Source organism: Camelus bactrianus, chromosome 1, assembly GCF_048773025.1.
Source record: "Camelus bactrianus isolate YW-2024 breed Bactrian camel chromosome 1, ASM4877302v1, whole genome shotgun sequence".
Classification (NCBI taxonomy): domain Eukaryota; kingdom Metazoa; phylum Chordata; class Mammalia; order Artiodactyla; family Camelidae; genus Camelus; species Camelus bactrianus.
In genome coordinates this window covers 89,591,899-89,609,081 of record NC_133539.1, presented here as the reverse complement: position 1 = coordinate 89,609,081, position 17,183 = coordinate 89,591,899, and the positions used below count along the sequence as shown (strand labels likewise).

Genomic DNA, 17,183 nt, shown 5'->3' with positions numbered 1-17,183 from the left:
GTTAAGAATGACCTCAAGCATTCAACCACATGGATTCAAATCCCAGCACTGCTACTTGTTAGCGACATGACTTTCAGTTACTGACTTAGACACACTGTTCCTCAGTTTCCTCATCTGTAAAAAGAAGGATAATAATAGTAATGCCTACCTTATAGGTCATTATCATTATTCTATGTCCATCACAGCTCTTCTAGTACCAAGGACAGTATATTATTTTAAAAAAGGAGAGCACCATCAGTTGTCACAACCACTCTGAATGAAGTTGAGCTTCAACTTTGGAACTCTGAACAGACCCTGTATTTAAAATGGCTATTTGGTTTCTATTTCCAGCTATGGCAGGCTAGCCTGTAGCGAGAAAATCCCCTCATAAGAACAACCAGAAGAGCCAAACAAAAAAATTTTTTTAATGTCTTAAAACATTAAAGAGCCACCAAGGCAGCCAGGGCTTGAAGAGTCAAGATCTCTGAAAGAAGGAAAACTCACTGAGATCAGCCTAAGAATCTACAGTCCCCACTGAGTCATCTGCTGACTCATACGCATAGTGGGTACAGGACAGAGGAGCTGAGCAGAAAGTGGCTGTTAAAAAGTGGAAAAGGTGAGTAGAGGTTTTGGCATACTCACTGGAGAAACAAATAGTGAAGCTCAGGGCCACCAAAGTAACCAGCACTTGAGAAGCCAAGATCTTGGAGGGAAAGAAAGTGCAGAGAAGTGATTTAAATAGAATTGTTTGCTTTTTCCCTCCACATGGCTGCTGATTAGTAAGCACAATAGGCTAAAAGTTAAAAAGACAGAACAAAAAGCAGCCGTTAGGGGACTGAGAAACTGAACAGAGCTAATGACAGTACACGGTGCTGGATAAATAAGCATTAGCATTTAGGGCCTACCAAAGCAGAGGGGCCTTGGTAAACACCTCCTGCTTTCAGCTGGAACTGCTGGGACGACATCCTAGAAATAAGGGTAAATAGATACAGACCAGCCTTTGTCAAGGTTTAAAACTCAGCCCCAAATCATCTCATTCCCTGATTGGTTTAAGGTGCTCTGCTTAAAATCTGCCTGCCTGCCAGAGTTAACATCACTGCGTTTATACAACTTTTTATACTCAATGTCTGGCATTCAATCAAAAATTACCAGGCAAATGAAGAGAGAGGGACAAGAGAAAAAAATACACAATAGAAACAGATGATCTAGATATTGGAATTATCAGCCACAAAATGTAAAATAACTATGATTAGCATGTTCAAGTGAATAGATGACAAGATGGATACTTTCATCAGAAAACTGAAATCTATATATGTATAAAAACCTAGCTCATACAGCTTAATAACAAAAAACAAACAACCTAATCAAAAAAGGGCAGAAGACCTAAATAGACATTTCTCCAAAGAAGACATACAGATGGCCAATAGGCACATGCAAAGATGCTCAACATCGCTAATTATTAGAGAAATGCAAATCAAAACTACAATGAGGTATCACTTCACACTGGCCAGAACAGCCATCATTTAAAAGTCCAAATGACAAATGCTAAAGAGGATGTAAAGGCAACCCTCCTACATTGTTGGTGGGAATGTAAATTGGTGCAGCCACTATAGAAAACAGAATGGAGGTTCCTTAAAAAACTGAAAACAGACTTACCCTATGATCCAGCAGTCCCACTCTTGAGCATATATCCAGAGAAAACTCTAATTTGAAAGGATACTTACACTCTAATGTTCACAGCAGCACTATATGCAATAGCCAAGATGTGGAAGCAACCTAAGTGTCCATCAACAGATGACTGGATAAAGACGTGGTATATATATTTATACACTGGGATACTACTCAGCCATAAAAAAGAATGAAATAATGCCATTTGCAGCAACATGGATGGGCCTAGAGATTATCATACTACATGAAGTAAGTCAGAAATCATATGATCTCTTATATCATATGATATCACTTATATGTGGAATCTAAAATATCATGTGATGGGGGAGGTTATAGCTGAGTGGTAGAGTGCACACTTAGCATGCACGAGGTCCTGGGTTCAATCCCCAGTACCTCTGTTAAAAAATAACATTGATAAACCTAATTACTCCCCCCCCAAAAAAATTTTAAAAGCTTTTAAAAAAATGATATGATATCACTTATATGTGGAATCTAAAATATCATACAAATGAACTTGTTTACAAAACCGAAACAGACTCACAGACATAGAAAACAAACTTATGGTTACCAAGGGGGAAGGGGAGTAGGAGAGGGATAAATTAAGAATTTGGGATTAGCAGATACAAACTACTATGTATAAAATAAACAATAAGGTCCTACTGTATAGCACAGGGAACTATGTTCAATGTCCTGTAATAAACCATAATGGAAAAGAATATGAAAAAGAATATATATACATATCAATAACTGAATCACCTTGCTGTATGCCAGAAGCTAACACAACAGTGTAAATCAACTATACATCAAAAAAAAAGCCAAGTGTAAATTCCAAAACTGCAAAATAATGAATTTAACAACAGTTTGGAAAGATGAAGAATGCATTAGCAGGGGAGGGTATAGGTCAGCGGTAGAGCGTATGCTTAGCATGGATGAGGTCCTAGGTTCAATCCTCAGTACCTTTACTGACCAAAAAAAAAAAAAATTGTAAAATAAGAATGCATTAGTGACCTGGAAGATCAGTTGGCAGAACATATCCAGATAGAAGCATCCACATCAAAAACAAAAAAGGTAGAAAATTTCATGAAAAACATGTAGGACATTGTGAAAAGGTCAAACATATGTGTAACTAGAGTTCCAGGAGGGCTCCCCAGGGAAGTTGAGTTGGGAGCAATAGGAGCGATATTTGAAAAGTTAGTGACTGAGAATTTTTCAAAACTGATTTAAAGGGATCAAGTTATATATTCAAGAAGTACACAAACCTCAGGCAGTATAAACACAGAGAAAAACACACCTAGGAATGTCATCACCAAATTGCTGGGAAAACAAAACGAAACGAAACGAAAATCGTAAGAGCAGACAGAGTATCTTCCCAAATCACCTTCAAAGGAGCAACGGAAACCAGAAGACACTGGAGTAACAGCTTCAAAGTGCTGAAGGAAAATAACTGCCAAGCAAAAATGTATTTCAAAAATTGAGCCAAAATGAAGACATTTAAGATGAATGAAAGGTGAGAGAACCAGCTGCCAGCTGACCTGTGCTTAAAAAAAAAGTCTAAATGAAAGTTCTCTGGGCAGAAGGAACTTTATCTCTGATAGAAGATCATGTAAATGTGGAGGGAGGGAAAACACTGGAAACTGAACAGAAATAAATAATGACTATATAATACCATCAAAATGGCTGTTTGGGGACTTCAGCTAGCACTAGTACCAGCTTTCAGGTCGTGTTTGTTGAGAAATTTTCATTCTCTTCTGAGAAGCAAAAAAGGATCCTCTTAACTAGGAATATTCTGTTTCCTTCCACATGAGGGGCCATCCAGCATCACGACACTAGCCCCAACCCTGCTCCCCACTGAAGCACATGGCATGTGAAGGGCCCTTGAGGGATTATTCAAAGCCGCATTGGTCACTGTTTAGAAACCAATGCCACAAAAGGACACCAGCAACATGCTGAGGGCAATGCCTCCGTGTTACAGGGCTCCTCCCGCTGTCTCACTGTGGGTACACTATCCCAGTAAATTGTCCCAACAACCCCACCAACTGGCTGTTTTTCTCCTTATTTTATAGGAGTTCAGAGAAGTCAATGAAAATGCCTCAGATTCCTCAGTTAGAAAGTGACGGGGGAGTTTAACCCAGTAAGTACTGCAAAGCCCGTGGTCTTTCGCCTCTGCCAGGCCAGAGGCTGGCAAGGCTCCAGCCAGTGAAATAACGTTAAGTGCACAACAGAATTAAAAGATCTAAATGTGCACGGCACACATGTAGCATATTCTTCAGAACAGTAGAAGATGGAACAGTGGATGGATAGAATCAGCCACAAACGCCCCTGCCTCAGCCATAGAGAGTTAATCCACTCACAGATTCAAGTTTGTATAGTAAATTCCCCAAGAATGCTGCAATTTAGAGGAAATTCCCTGTTCAAGAGCTGTCACGATGGGCCAGCAGCTCTCTTCGCCTGCTATAGGTGATCTTTGAAAATGCAAATAAAACAACATGAAACAAAAATAAAGCTGGGGGGAGGGTATAGCTCAGTGGTAAAGCACATGCTTAACATCCACGAAGTCATCGGTTCGATCCCCAGTATCTCCATTAAAAAAATAATAATAACAATAAGTAAATAAACCTAATTACCCCCTAAAAAAAAAACCCAAAACAAAAATAAATAAATAAATAAAACTGCAATATATTTGCATGTTAAATCATTCAAATAGTACAGAGGGTATTCAATAAAAAGCAGGTTTTCCCCCTACTTCAAAGATCCAATCTCCTCCTCTAGAGGAAATAGTCATTGATTTTCTATGCTCTTATGACTGTAGACCTATACTGTGTGTGTGTGTGTGTGTGTGTGTGTGTGTTTATCTGTATGTGTATATATATGTGTATATATGTATGTACTTTTTCCTTACACAAATGGAAGCAAGTTATATACACTGGTCTGAACCTTGACATTTCATATATTGAAGATTGTTCCTATCACACATATAAATCAAACTCAGTCTTTTTAATAGCTACATTGAAAAGTCCATTGAAAAGCTGAATCATGTTTTACTGAAACAATTCCCTATTAATGGACATTTAGAGTGTTTCAAGTCTTCTGATATTAAAAATGATACTTTTAATGGAAATCAGTCTTTATGCATATGTACAAACAGTTCACAGGCAAATTCTTGGAAGTGGAATTGCTTAGCAAAAGTATATATATTTTTTATTTTAATAGCTATTGCCAACTGACCCTGCAAATAGACTGCACTAGATTACACTCTCTCCAACAGACTATGGCAACCTATTTCCACATACCCATAAATCATCAAATTTTTAGTTCTCCAAATTATAGGTTAAAAATCATATCTAGTCATTTTAATTTGCATTTCTTTAATTTTGAGTGCAGCTATTTTTCATATGTTTGTAAATAATTTGTATTTTTCTTTTTTAAAGCTGTCTATTCTTATCCTTTACCCATTTTTCATTGGATTGTTGGCTTTTTTCTTATTAATATTCATATTTATATACTAAGGAGATTAGCTTTTGGTCCATCATATGCTGTTGCAAATGTTTTTTGCTAGGTTATCTATTATCTTTAAATGTTATTTATGGCATCTTTTTCTTGCAGAGATGTTTGTTCTTTATATAGTCAAATTCATCATTTTTTCCTTTTTAGTGTCTAAGCACCAGGTGACCTCATCATGGATGAGGCTACAATGCCCAGGAGCTGTATCATTTTTGTTTGTTTGTTAAACTATCTCAAGATGTAGAAAATCTGGCAAAAATATTCATAAAAATCTTTATTCTGGGGCACCAATAAGCAATAACAACATCTTTCCTGGAATTCTGTCTTGAAGACCATTGTTAATATTTTTGAGGTTCTTCAAGACAGCATGATAACATATGGACGTTGCCTCTAGAAATGGTGCTGTGAATATTTAGGACTCCCCTTCCCCTTTCGTTGGGAAGTGGCTACTTAACACTTAAAAGAGTGCAAAGAGGCAGCTGTGGAATAAACTGGCAAGTGTGCCCCTTGACTCAAAAATAATAACCACACCTCTTCTTGTATAGTGATATCTCATAGTGATGACATTCTACCACTCAACGAAATATTTACCTGGTGATTATACAATCTGATTTGCATGAAAATGTTAGACAACCAAGGATTACTGTCTCCATTTTGCGATATGAAAATTAGGAGAGGCAGTGGCTTGTCCAAGCTCACACAGCTACCCATCAGCAGAGGGGGCTAGGACTTGGGGCATTTGATCGTAGATGCAAAGGTACTTAAGACGCTATAGTCATCTTTCTGGCTCAGCTCACTATTTTTCTTCCTGTTACTGAAACACTTCACCACCCAAGAAGAAACTGCGCCATGGAATCAGCCTCACAAGCATGTCGTGCTTAGGTTGTTGTATGCAAAAAGGAACATAAGGCTCTGTTTTTTCCCCTGACAGCACCTTTTGGGAGCAGAGCTATACTGGATCCACACCATCAGATGGCATGAGAGCACCAGCTGATTTGTGCTCAAGTTCACTGGCCCTTATAGAACAGAACTGCAGGAAAACTGACCACAGAGTCCTCTCTATGTTATGAAGGACCCTCGTATTTGCAGTACCTCCCTACAGATTCACATTTACAGTTTCAACTGATCACAAGCCTCTGCGGGATCTCACTTCATCCAAGGATGGGCTGCCATTCTAAATTATGGCACCAAAGGTACAGTCCCAAGTCTTTTGTTCAGAGCCTATGGCTATGAACTGGTCTGCTCACCAAGAAGAATAATGATGAAAGGTGTCCTGAGCTATTGCTGCTATTCGGTACTATTGCAGGTATCCAGCACTACTGATAATTTTGACAGTATAACTTCTTGTCATTGGTGGGAGGGAGGAGCCATCCTGTATAGAATGGTTAGCAGCACGTGGCATGATTTCTCTACCCACCCGATGTCAGTAGCAACCCCCTTCCCCCATTATGACAACAAAAAATGTCTCCAGACATTGTCAAATATCCCCTGGGAACAAGATCACCTCCAGTTGAGAGGCCTGATACAGGGCCTTAATACATTCTGCCAAATTCCTGAAAAGAACTTTGACTTTTGATTTCAAGTGATGGAACTATTATGTGAGATCTCAGATTGGCTCATTGCTCAAAATGAATGGAAAACAAATGACTAATAGAAAGACCCTCTGAATGTACAAAATTACAATTAAAGTTTGCAAACAACTATCTTGAGCTATCTGCTTAGAAAAAGTGTCTTTACTTATCAACACTTTGGGCAGAGTAAGGACATCAGATGAAGAGAATTAAGTTGGCCATGGCCCTTCCAAGGGAGAAAGCTCAGCTGTGGTAAACTTGACTTCATTCTAACTTAAGCACATTTAACTCCATCCTAAACCCCTATGGCAACAACATAGCTCAGCACCTGTCATTCTTTCACACAATCTGCTAGACACAGTTGTTTCTGACAATGCACTGGTCTTCATTTCCCATGGTGTAATCCACAGGCCACAGCATTGGAAGGAGCCTTAGATCTAGATCAACCATTTGCTCTCATTTTACACACACCTGAAAGTCCCTGTGGTGGCTGCCTCATCACCCTTGAGCAGATGATGCTGCCAAAAATGGAGAGAGCTTGAATCAGACGAGAGGCTAACACAGCTTTCTCCTAATTGGCTTCATCACTCCATTTTCAGTAGAGGTTGGCCCTGTCGAGTGTTCATGGTAGCATCTCAAGGCTCACAATGACCTCATCCATTCCAACTCAAATAGGGACCCAGAGGAAGCACCCACTCATCACTCCTGTATCCCAAAAGGCTCATCCCTACCCAAGACTAGTACATCTGCACAGAGGTCCTGTGAAGTCCTGGACCTTAGTGCAGTCTGACCCATCAGAGGCTCTGAGTGGGTGACCAAAAACACCGCTCCCTTTCACACATGTCCAGGGTGACTAACACTCGTGGTAGAAATGAGTGAACTGAAAAGTCCCACAGGAACCTCAAACCCAACATGTCCAAAATGGAACTTCTCAGCATCTCCTCCAAACTCACTCTCCTCTTACAGTAACCCCTGTACAGGTGGGTGAACAACCTCCATCCAGCCATTCTCAGCACCTTCCTGCCCCTCACACCTGAGGAGTTACCAAGCCTTGGTCCCTCCCCATCCTGAGGCTCCCTCTTGTCCACCCTCGGGTCTCCATTCTGAACGGGGCCATGGAAATGCCTTCCTGCTTCTGACCCCTGGGATCCATCCTCCATACTGCTGCTGAAAGATCTCTTTATCATACAAATCTAACCATATCTCCTGCCTAAAACCTAGAAGGAGCCCCACCACCCTCAGCAGAATGTACACTCCTTAGCATGGAATCCAGTCCCCTCAAGGCTCAGCCCCATCACCCTCTCCCACCTCACACCCGGATAGCATGACCCATAGATGGCCACCCCCCTTTACCTTCCCTGACTGTGCTTCTGATCTCTGTTCCTCCAACCTAGGACCCGCACCCCATCCTACTGGAAGCAGTCTAATGCCTACTCACCCTTTAGCACTCAGGTCGCAGTCCCCCTGCTTCTGGGATCCTTTGCTGCTTCCTCACCCCCATCACTCCTGCTGAGGTGTCCTCTCTCTGGCTTCTCCTCCCAGGACCCTGGACATCCATTGCGCTAAATTGTAACGATTCTCTCCTGGACACTGTAGGAAACTGGATTCTCTAAAAGAGTTGTTACTGCATAGCCAGTCTGGTTTCATCTCTTTTCATCTTTAAGATGGTACCCGTGAACAAAGCACACTGAGTCAGATTTGGTGTGGGAGTGCCCCAGCGTGACCTGTTCACTGCTGAATGCCCAGCACCTGGCACACTGTCGGCCTGGCGAACCGTGGATCATCTGAATAAATAAATGCTGAATGAATGATTTCCTCACCCCCATCCAGAACGAGGCGGGAGTCACAATCAGGGCACATCCTGGATATTGATGGAGAGAGCGCGCCAATGCTCGGCCCTCCGTCGGGAGAGGGCGCTGCAAGGCGGCGGGGCGGGATAGCTGGGGGCGGGGGGCGTCCGAGGATGGAGGGCAAAGTGTCGGGCTTGCCCGGGGACCCTGTGCCGCGACTTTGCGCGAAATTTTACTTTCGTTTTGGGCCAGGCAGGAGGCGGCGGGGCCGTCCCGGAACGACTGCGGCCGGGCGCCCATAGAGTTAATCCGAAAGCGCCGCAAGCCCCGCGGCCAGACTCCACGTGTCACCGAGAAGCTGATGTAGAGAGAGACAGAAAGAAAGCAAGAGACCAGAGTCCCGGGAAAGTCCTGCCGCGCCTCAGGCAATTATAAAAATGTGACCCTCTGGGTCAGCCTCCCAACCACAGCCCTCACCTGCGGCGTCCATCCGTCTTCGTCCAACTGCCAGCTCGGTGTCCCCGCAGCGCCGCTCAGCATGTGCCCACCGCGCAGTGAGTAACCAGCCCGAGACTCGCGCTCGGCGCTCGGCGCTCGGGTGGGGAGGGGCGGGGAAGAGGAGGCAGAAACTTGGGGCCGGCTGTGCGGAGACTGGAAGAGGGTCGGCAATCTCGTGCAGAGGAGAAGGAAACGCGGAAAGACTGCGTGCTCACCATGCGCTCCACAGGACATTGTCTCTTTTAATCTTGAAATTGCGCCGTGAGTTAAGTATTTTGCCCACTTCACAGATGAGAAGCTGAGGTCTGCTGGGATGTTTTCTTGCCCAGGATCCCTCAGCTCCAGTTCTAAAAGGGTAGCTCCTAGCCGGCTTCAAAATGAGGCTGTTTCCAAAACACTGGGTGGTGAGTCTGGGCCATTCGCTTCACCCCTGGCCTCAGTTTCCCACCTCTTGAAATGGAGACTTTTTTCTGGGTGAACTCTGTCCAACACCCTTGTCCGAACCCACAAGGAAGCTGTCACAGTGAGTTGGCTTCCACTCCTAGAACAGAGCGCTGCCCTCCAAGAACCTGATTCATCTCTCAGATGTTGAAGGAGGTTGGAAAGGGGTGGAGGGATTTTGGTGCCCAGAAGTGGATGAGTGGAAATGGCCAGAACAGATGGAAGGTAGAGGCAGGCCAGTTCAGCCTGCCCCTTGATTCCCTTCCAGGCCTCTTCCTCATGGCCACCCTGGTCTTCCTAATTCACCTGGACCACCTCAGTTTGGCCAGGAGCCTCCCCACAACCACAGCGGGCCCAGGAATGTTCCAGTGCCTCAGCCACTCCCAAAACCTGCTCAGGGCCGTCAGCGACACGCTTCAGAAGGTGAGCTTTTCAACATCTTTGCTCCCACTTTGCAGCCTTTCTGGTGAAGGGGCATCTCCGAACCCCTGGTCGCCTGAAGAAACCGCCGGCAAATTGTGGAAGTTAATCAGGAGCTGTCAAGAGAGGAACAGGGAACTTTACAAATGGTCCAACTATTAGCTAAAGCGTCTCAATGAAATTGTGTCTCCAGAGAAGGCAGGGGTGGTAATAAATTATAATGACATTCGTTTTGGCTGTGTCTACACAGAGGAAAGTGGATATTTACAGTGTTCCCTGTAGCCTGCCAACTCAGATGGAATTGTGTCAGGCCCACACTGTTTCTCTGACACACTTATCAATCCAGGAAACTGTTATTCGGGGCGGCCTCTGTGCTCAGGGGCTACAGAGATGAATTAGCTTTGCCCCTCACACTCCTGGCCAGCCTTCAGTCTGGTGACTCGGTTCGTTGTTGGAGCAACACATTTCAGAAAACTTGTGATCGGTGCATGGCCAGGCTTCATTCTCTAGGGAGAGAGTTTTCTAATTTTATTTACAGCTTCAGCCATTTTTTTAGCTTTCATATTGTAATGCAAAAAAATTTTTTTTGCCTTTTAAAAGCACTCCAGCATCTCTTGCTTTTGCTGCAATTGCCAAAGACTGATGTTTGAAAAGATGTCCTTTTGCCTTCCTGCTCCCTAGTAAATCTTTCTGGAATACTTCTATCTTGTTGCTTTATGAATATCTTAAAGTAAGCTCAGTGCCATGAGTCCTTCTTAAAGAACTCTTTTTCCCCCTTCTAATCTTTCATAATGGGCTGCCAGTTGCTTCTTCAGGTCTATCAATTTTAATTAAAAAGGCAGCTCACCAGGTGGAAACTGCAGAGATAAACGCTTTGATTCCTGAAGAAAGGTTCAAGATGGATAAAATCTAGCAGCTCCGATTTACGTAGATGCTTTATGTGAAAAAGCTCACTCTTCTACTCCCAGATGCAGCACCAAAGGTCAAAAGATTGCAGAACTCAATTTGATTTTTTAAAAATATGATTCGTGTGTCAGATGTGCCAGAACACATCAGCTGGCTGCTGCACAGAAAACAGACGTAGCAAATGCATGAGATTCGCAGGCCAGATCTAGCCCACAGATCTGTAGAGTTTGGTCCATGTCGTTTGTATTTCATTTTGATGTTTGAGTTGGATGCCATTGAAAAAATAGACCTTTCATATAAGAATCCAGTTTTCCAGCTTCTCTTGAAAAGACCTGAAGAACTATAACAGCGGGCCCAGATTTCCAAGTCTAACTTTTTACAACCTGCTCAGGATAGTGGCTGCCTCAGTCTGCTAAAACCCCTCCAGGAACAGTGTATTCATTTTCTATCATTGTTGTAACAAGTGACTACAAACTAAGTGGCTTTAAACCACACAAATGTATTATCTTACAGCCTTGGAGGCCAAAAATCCAAAATGGGTCTCACTGGGCTAAAATCAAGGTGTCAGCAGAGCTGTATCCCTTTCTGGAGGCTGTAGGGGACAATTCATTTTCTTGCCTCCTCCAGCTTGTAGAGGGGGCCCCTTCCATCTTCAAAGCCAACAGATGAGTCTTGTGCTGCATCACTCTGACCTTGACTCTCCTGCCCCCCCTTCCACTTATAAGGACCGAGTGATTACACTGGACCCACCCGGATACTCCCAGATAACCTCTTTATTTTAAAGTCAGCTGGTCAGCGACCTTAATTTCATCAGCAACCTGAATTCCCCTTTGCCCTGTAATGTAACAGACCCCCAGGTTCCAGGGATGGGCGGTGGCTGTCTTTTGGTGGGGGCGCTGTTCCGCCTGCCACACATGGGGATCTGACCGCTTGTTCCCCAGCATGTTCTGTACTCTCAAGCCTTGACTCATGGCTTCCCTCTGCCTGAAATTCCCCCTCCTCTGCCTGTCAACATTCTAATCCTGTGGATGCAGATGTCCCATCTCTGGGGACGCCCTTGCCTCCTTCTCCACTACCTTCTCAGAGCCCTCTGACCCTTCTCAGCCTCCCTCACCTGCCAGCTTGTCTCCTAGTCACTTGGGCGCTTGGCTGTCTCCACTGCTGAACTTGGAATCCTGGGGGCGCATAACATCATCTCCTTCCTTGTCACATTCCTTAGTACCCAGCGTAGTGCCTGGCACACATCAGGCTTCTTGAATGGAAAAATGGTCTTGATCTTCAGTCAAAAAGTCCTCAACTTCTTAAGAGAAATTTCTTAATTATATTCAACAATGCTTTCCAACATGCTTGTAAGACAATTATCTGTGTGTGTGTGTGTGTGTGTGTGTGTGTGTGTGTGTGTGTGTGTGTATGCCGCACATTAAATCTCCACCTGTCTTTAGGGTTGCCTGTTTGTTATATCCATCAAGTAGTGGCCTTAAAAGTCCCCCTGCAGAAATTATACTTGAAGAAGGTATTCATAAAACACAGGCGCTTTGGCAAAAGGAAAACAACAGTTTTCACCAGAAGCAAGTGTCACAGCGTGGTGTAGATGCTGGTTAGCACAGCCTGTTGAAATGATTTATAGTGTTTACATAATGGAAAAACATCATCCAGAGAAACATGTCCTAAGCAAAAGGAGAGGAGGGAGAGAGGCAAGGAGGGAGAGAGACTGTAAATGACCTGTTGTCTGATGAAAACCCTGAATTTCCTACAAGTCAGAGATGGAGTCAAGGGCAGCGGGCACTCTGGCGCCCCCCCCCCCCACCATGGGGAGCCGGGTGCCATGTTAACTGTTACCATAAACTGGGTTTCTCTTTATGTTTCACAGGCCAGACAAACCCTAGAATTTTACTCTTGCACTTCTGAAGAGATTGACCATGAAGATATCACCAAAGATAAAACCAGCACAGTGGAGGCCTGCTTACCACTGGAATTAGCCACGGTATAAAGGATTTTCCTCCCAAAGCTTGTAATACAGTTAAGAGCTGTGCATCAGACCTCATCTTCTTCCCAAACTGTGCATGCTTCTGGGGTCCATCATCATGGGACTTTAACAGGTCCCACAGCAGAAGTTTGATTTGAAAAAAATAAATGTATAAAAACAGATGTGGGGGGAGGGTATAGCTCAGTGGTATAGCACGTGCTTAGCATGCACGAGGTCCTGGGTTCAATCCCCAGTACCTCCATTAGTAAACAAATAAATAAACCTAATTACCTCCCCTACCCGCCCCAAATAAATTAATTTAAAAAACAGGTGTGGTTTTCCAGAACAGTATGAATATACTTAACACTACTGACCTGTACGCTTAAAAATAGTTAAGATGGTAAATTTTATGTGTATTTTTTTACCAGGAGAAAAAAAAATACATATGTTTGAGAAGAAAAGTCAGAAAAATTTATATTAAGGGTTAATGTCTTTGATGTGTGATTTTCTTTCTCTAGAATGAGAGTTGCCTGGCTTCCAGAGAGACCTCTTTAATAACTGTAAGTAAAAACATTAAATAGGTTTCAGTTCATATTATGAATTCATGCCATTGATATATAATTATTTCTTTCTTCTAGCATGGGAGTTGCCTGGCTTCCGGAAAGACCCCTTTTATGACGGTAAGACATAAAACTCTTTCCTCAAAAGCAATGGTGGGGGAAGGACGGGGTGGGGCATGTTTTTGGCCCATCTCAATGGTTCTGTCCTCATTTTGTCATGTTACACAGACCCTGTGCCTTAGCAGCATCTATGAGGACTTGAAGATGTACCATATGGAGTTCCAGGCCATGAATGCAAAGCTTCTGATGGACCCTAAGAGGCAGATCTTTCTGGATCAGAACATGCTGGTAGCCATTGCTGAGCTGATGCAGGTAAGGCCTCTTCCCATCAGTGAGAACGCCTTCCTGCTGAGGCAGCCAGCGGGGTCCCCAATGAAGGGGTATACAATCAGCCCTTCCTGGAGTAGGGGAGGCCTGAAATGCCCCCTTCTAAAGCCAGCTCCACTTTGGGGGAGACAGACTTGAGGGCGCCCCCTAGAGAGAGGGCATTATGAGCCGGTCACATTAAGAAGAGCAGCCTCCTGTTGGTTGACCACGTGGTCTACACCAGGCTCTCAGCAAAGGTCTTCATACATTTCCTTATGTGGTTCCTGCAGCAACCACATGGGGTCTATACAAAGGAGGAAACCCATGCTTAGAGGGTTAGCCCCTTGTCTGAGGTCCCATAGCTTGTAAGTGGTGGAGCCAGGATTTAAACCCCCATCAAAGGAATTCCACTACCCTCCTCTAAAGTCTGTAAAATGTGGATGTGAAGGGCTGGCATGCATGTCTGCAAATACTGCTAGAGAAAATAAGCGGGGCTAGTGCCTGGGTATGAGCCATCCTGAACCAAAATGTCCATGAAATCAAAGAATGGCCTATCACCTCCACGATGTTACTCATAGACAAGAACTTGCTTTGTAATTTTCTGAATCACAATAGCACATGATGCAAATATACCACATAGAAATAGTCACTTAAGGAAGAGCTGAGTAAGTACTATAGTGGCCAGAGCGTGGGATAAAAACCTGGTGTCAAAAATTACTGTCTAAAAAGAAATTTATTTTTATTTCATTCACTTTTTATTGTTGTTGCTCCAAATCTTGTTTGAAAGGCAGTGAACGTCATGTTAAGTATCAAAGAATGTCACCAGCTGGAGTTGTAGATGTAGATGACATTTCATTTTCAGGACTGAGAGTAGAATCAGTTCTACCAGTAATCAGACAACTATGCCCAGACCATTTGCCCCTCAATTTCTTCCTCTTTAAAATGACTTTCTCCGCCCTACCTTTCTTTTAGGCTTTTTGTGAGGAACAAGCAGAAGTACTAATCATTGTGCAAATGTGGGGTCTTGCATTGTGTTATCAAAGTAAAGGGCTAAAGCTGGGAGACTTGTTGCCAGGTCACATGAATGGGTGTCTTTAGTCAACAGGTCTGATACTGACAGAGTTTCCAATCAATAGCAATCCATCACCTTCCTGTTCTAAAAAGGTCGTAGCTTCTTAATGTGACATATAAAAATTAATTAGATATCACAGCAGATGTCATCTTAACAGAATCGTTCCTTTCTAAAATGCAACTCCCACTGATGATTTTCTAAATAGCTCTAAAGGTCTTTTCAGAGCTTGCAGAAGATACATGTGCTTGGATAATGAGTATTTCTTCTCTCAGGTTCTGCCTGGCCATCTGGCTGGGAGTAGATTTGTGCTGGGTTCAGGAGATGTAATGAGGGAGTGGATTGCAGGCTCTGAGACATGTATTGGCTTCACCCACTTTTACGGATGAACGTTTTAATTTCGGAATACTGTCTATGTCACATGCAATATTTATCCTCCTAGGCCCTGAATGTCAGCAGTGAGACTGTGCCACAGAAACCCTCCCTGGAAGAGCCGGATTTTTATAAGACCAAAATCAAGCTCTGCATACTTCTTCATGCCTTCAGAATTCGTGCAGTGACCATCGACAGAATGATGAGCTATCTGAATTCTTCCTAGAAACTGGAGGTCTCTCCCAGCCTCAGTCATTTTTATAAAAATCGGAACCACAGAAATGCTAAAGGGTGTGGGTTAAGATCTGGGGTGGGGGTGGCTGGACCTGGTCCCACTTAGGCTGGTGCAGGAGTTCTCATGCTTGTCTACATCGGTCAGCATCCCAAACGTGAAGGGTGTGATCGTTCTACCCGCGTAATTCCTTTGACCGAATATATTTCATATTTCCTAGGGGTAAGTTTTTATGAGCAAATTACTAAGGAGGGGAAATGTCCTCAAAGGGCATGTTTTTCTTTTTTTTCCTTTAATAGAAGAACAAGAATTTATAAGCTATTTCAGTACCCAAGTGTCTGTAGGAAAAAAACCACTCTAAGCATAATTTATTTTAAAATATTTATTTATATAATTTTGTGTTCATAAAAGCATGTGAACTAACTTATATTTATTTATGTCATATTTATTAAAATATTTATTGTCAAGTGGATTTGAGATATACCTTATGTTGTTCTCAAAATAAAACGACTGAATTAAAGTAATTCTCGTATTTTTCTAATGTGATTGGAATACTTTGAGTGTTAAAATACACGTTGTGGGAAAACTGAAAAGTGATAAAATTTGAACAGAATCACCTTGGAAAGAATGCAGCAATATCCATACCCGTTTCCTAGTTCCTTTTATTTTTTAATTGTAGTTTTTTTTTCTTTTTTTTTTTAATTTGGGGGGAAGATAATTAGGTTTATTTATTTACTTACTTAATGGAGATACTGGGGATTGAACCCAGGACCTTGTGCATGCTAAGCACACGCTCTGTCACTGAGCTATACCCTACCCTTTTTCTAGTTCCTTCAATCTCATATTTTAAAGGGAGACTCGTAAGACTTAGACCTGCCTTAATACTGAGGCCACTGAATGAATTATTTTTTGAAAGTTCACTTTATTATTTTTGTTCAACATCTGAATCTAAAAGTAAAATCCATAAAAATGTTTTTCCTTATTAACCACAGCCCCATAACATACTGTGCATTAGACAAATAGTAAAATCTTCCAACTGGGAAAAACATCGTTAAGAGGCCTTCTAGTTAAATTATTCTAATTTTTGTGACCCTTTGGGCCCTCAGGGGGAAGTTGTTTCTCAATTACAATAAGAAAAACTCTATTTGCTTTAAATTGTGTAGAACTTCTGTGAACCACTTGGATAATTGCCTTGCTTTGGCTTAAGAGATGTGTTTTTAATGACCCAAATATTAAATTCCATCTTTTTAACTCTTGAAACCACATGAATTTTAAGAGTCACCTGACAGAATGCCATGTAATTTTACCGCACTGATAATCACATTCCTCCTTAATACGAAAAGGCCATAAGGAATGAACTCTTCAGACTCCTTCCCACCCCGGCTTTCCTCATGTGACTCCTCTCCCACCAGCTCTCAGTCCTTCTGTGACCTGTAGGGGGCGGTGCACGTGATCAGGTCCTCATCCGTGTGGAAACCCTAGTTTTTCAGTCTCACCTGACTTGATGTACAATTAGACAGAAGCTGGAACCCCTCACATTCCTCCTTTTCTTTAGGGATTCCTGCCCAAGCTTGAATGACCAGCAAGTGATTCAGACAGGAGCCTGTTGCCCTGAAGCATCAGGTTCAGGATGAGAAATGCTTGATGGCTTGATGGGGCTGGGCTGCAGAGTTGCCACCACCCCCTCCCCGTGGATGGCACTTGTCTGTTGTCTGTGCCCAACAAGGAGAGGCAAGCCGACTGTCTAGGCTGTGGGCTGGGTTGATACAAAGGAAAGCAGGCGTCACTTTGGTTCTAGAAATTACCATGACATGTGCTGCAAAAACATGACTGGCCCAAGAAAC

General features: G+C 43.0%; 1 protein-coding gene and 1 long non-coding RNA gene across 6 annotated transcripts in view; one reads left to right on the top strand and one right to left on the bottom strand.

Annotated features, from left to right (window-relative positions):
* The window catches only part of LOC123616001 (uncharacterized), a 47,541-nt gene extending 38,197 nt beyond the window's left edge, over positions 1 to 9,344 (bottom strand). For all 4 annotated transcript variants that reach the window (XR_012508831.1, XR_012508833.1, XR_012508832.1 and 1 more), the window contains exon 1: positions 8,987 to 9,344. This is a non-coding gene — a long non-coding RNA (uncharacterized LOC123616001). The remainder of the gene's footprint in view (positions 1 to 8,986) is intronic.
* IL12A (interleukin 12A) lies at positions 8,932 to 16,377 on the top strand. Of its 2 annotated transcripts, XM_010952044.3 has the most exons (7): positions 8,932 to 9,063; positions 9,717 to 9,871; positions 12,645 to 12,758; positions 13,259 to 13,300; positions 13,379 to 13,420; positions 13,529 to 13,672; positions 15,178 to 16,377. In XM_010952044.3, exons 1-7 carry the CDS (start codon positions 9,048 to 9,050, stop codon positions 15,331 to 15,333), a joined length of 669 nt encoding a protein of 222 aa, XP_010950346.1. In that variant the 5' UTR covers positions 8,932 to 9,047; the 3' UTR covers positions 15,334 to 16,377. The 2 variants fall into 2 exon arrangements, with proteins under 2 accessions (XP_010950346.1, XP_045370474.1); XM_045514518.2 differs by lacking the exon at positions 8,932 to 9,063 and having other exon boundaries at positions 9,593 to 9,871.
* The last annotated feature ends 806 nt before the right edge of the window (positions 16,378 to 17,183 follow it).

Coding starts and splice junctions, on each gene's coding strand:
- IL12A (XM_045514518.2), top strand. CDS start 9,593: ATGTTGAAGGAGGTTGGAAAGGGGTGGAGGGATTTTGGTGCCCAGAAG. Junction 12,759..13,258: donor TACCACTGGAATTAGCCACG/GTATAAAGGATT, acceptor TTCTTTCTCTAG/AATGAGAGTTGCCTGGCTTC. Junction 13,301..13,378: donor GAGAGACCTCTTTAATAACT/GTAAGTAAAAAC, acceptor TCTTTCTTCTAG/CATGGGAGTTGCCTGGCTTC.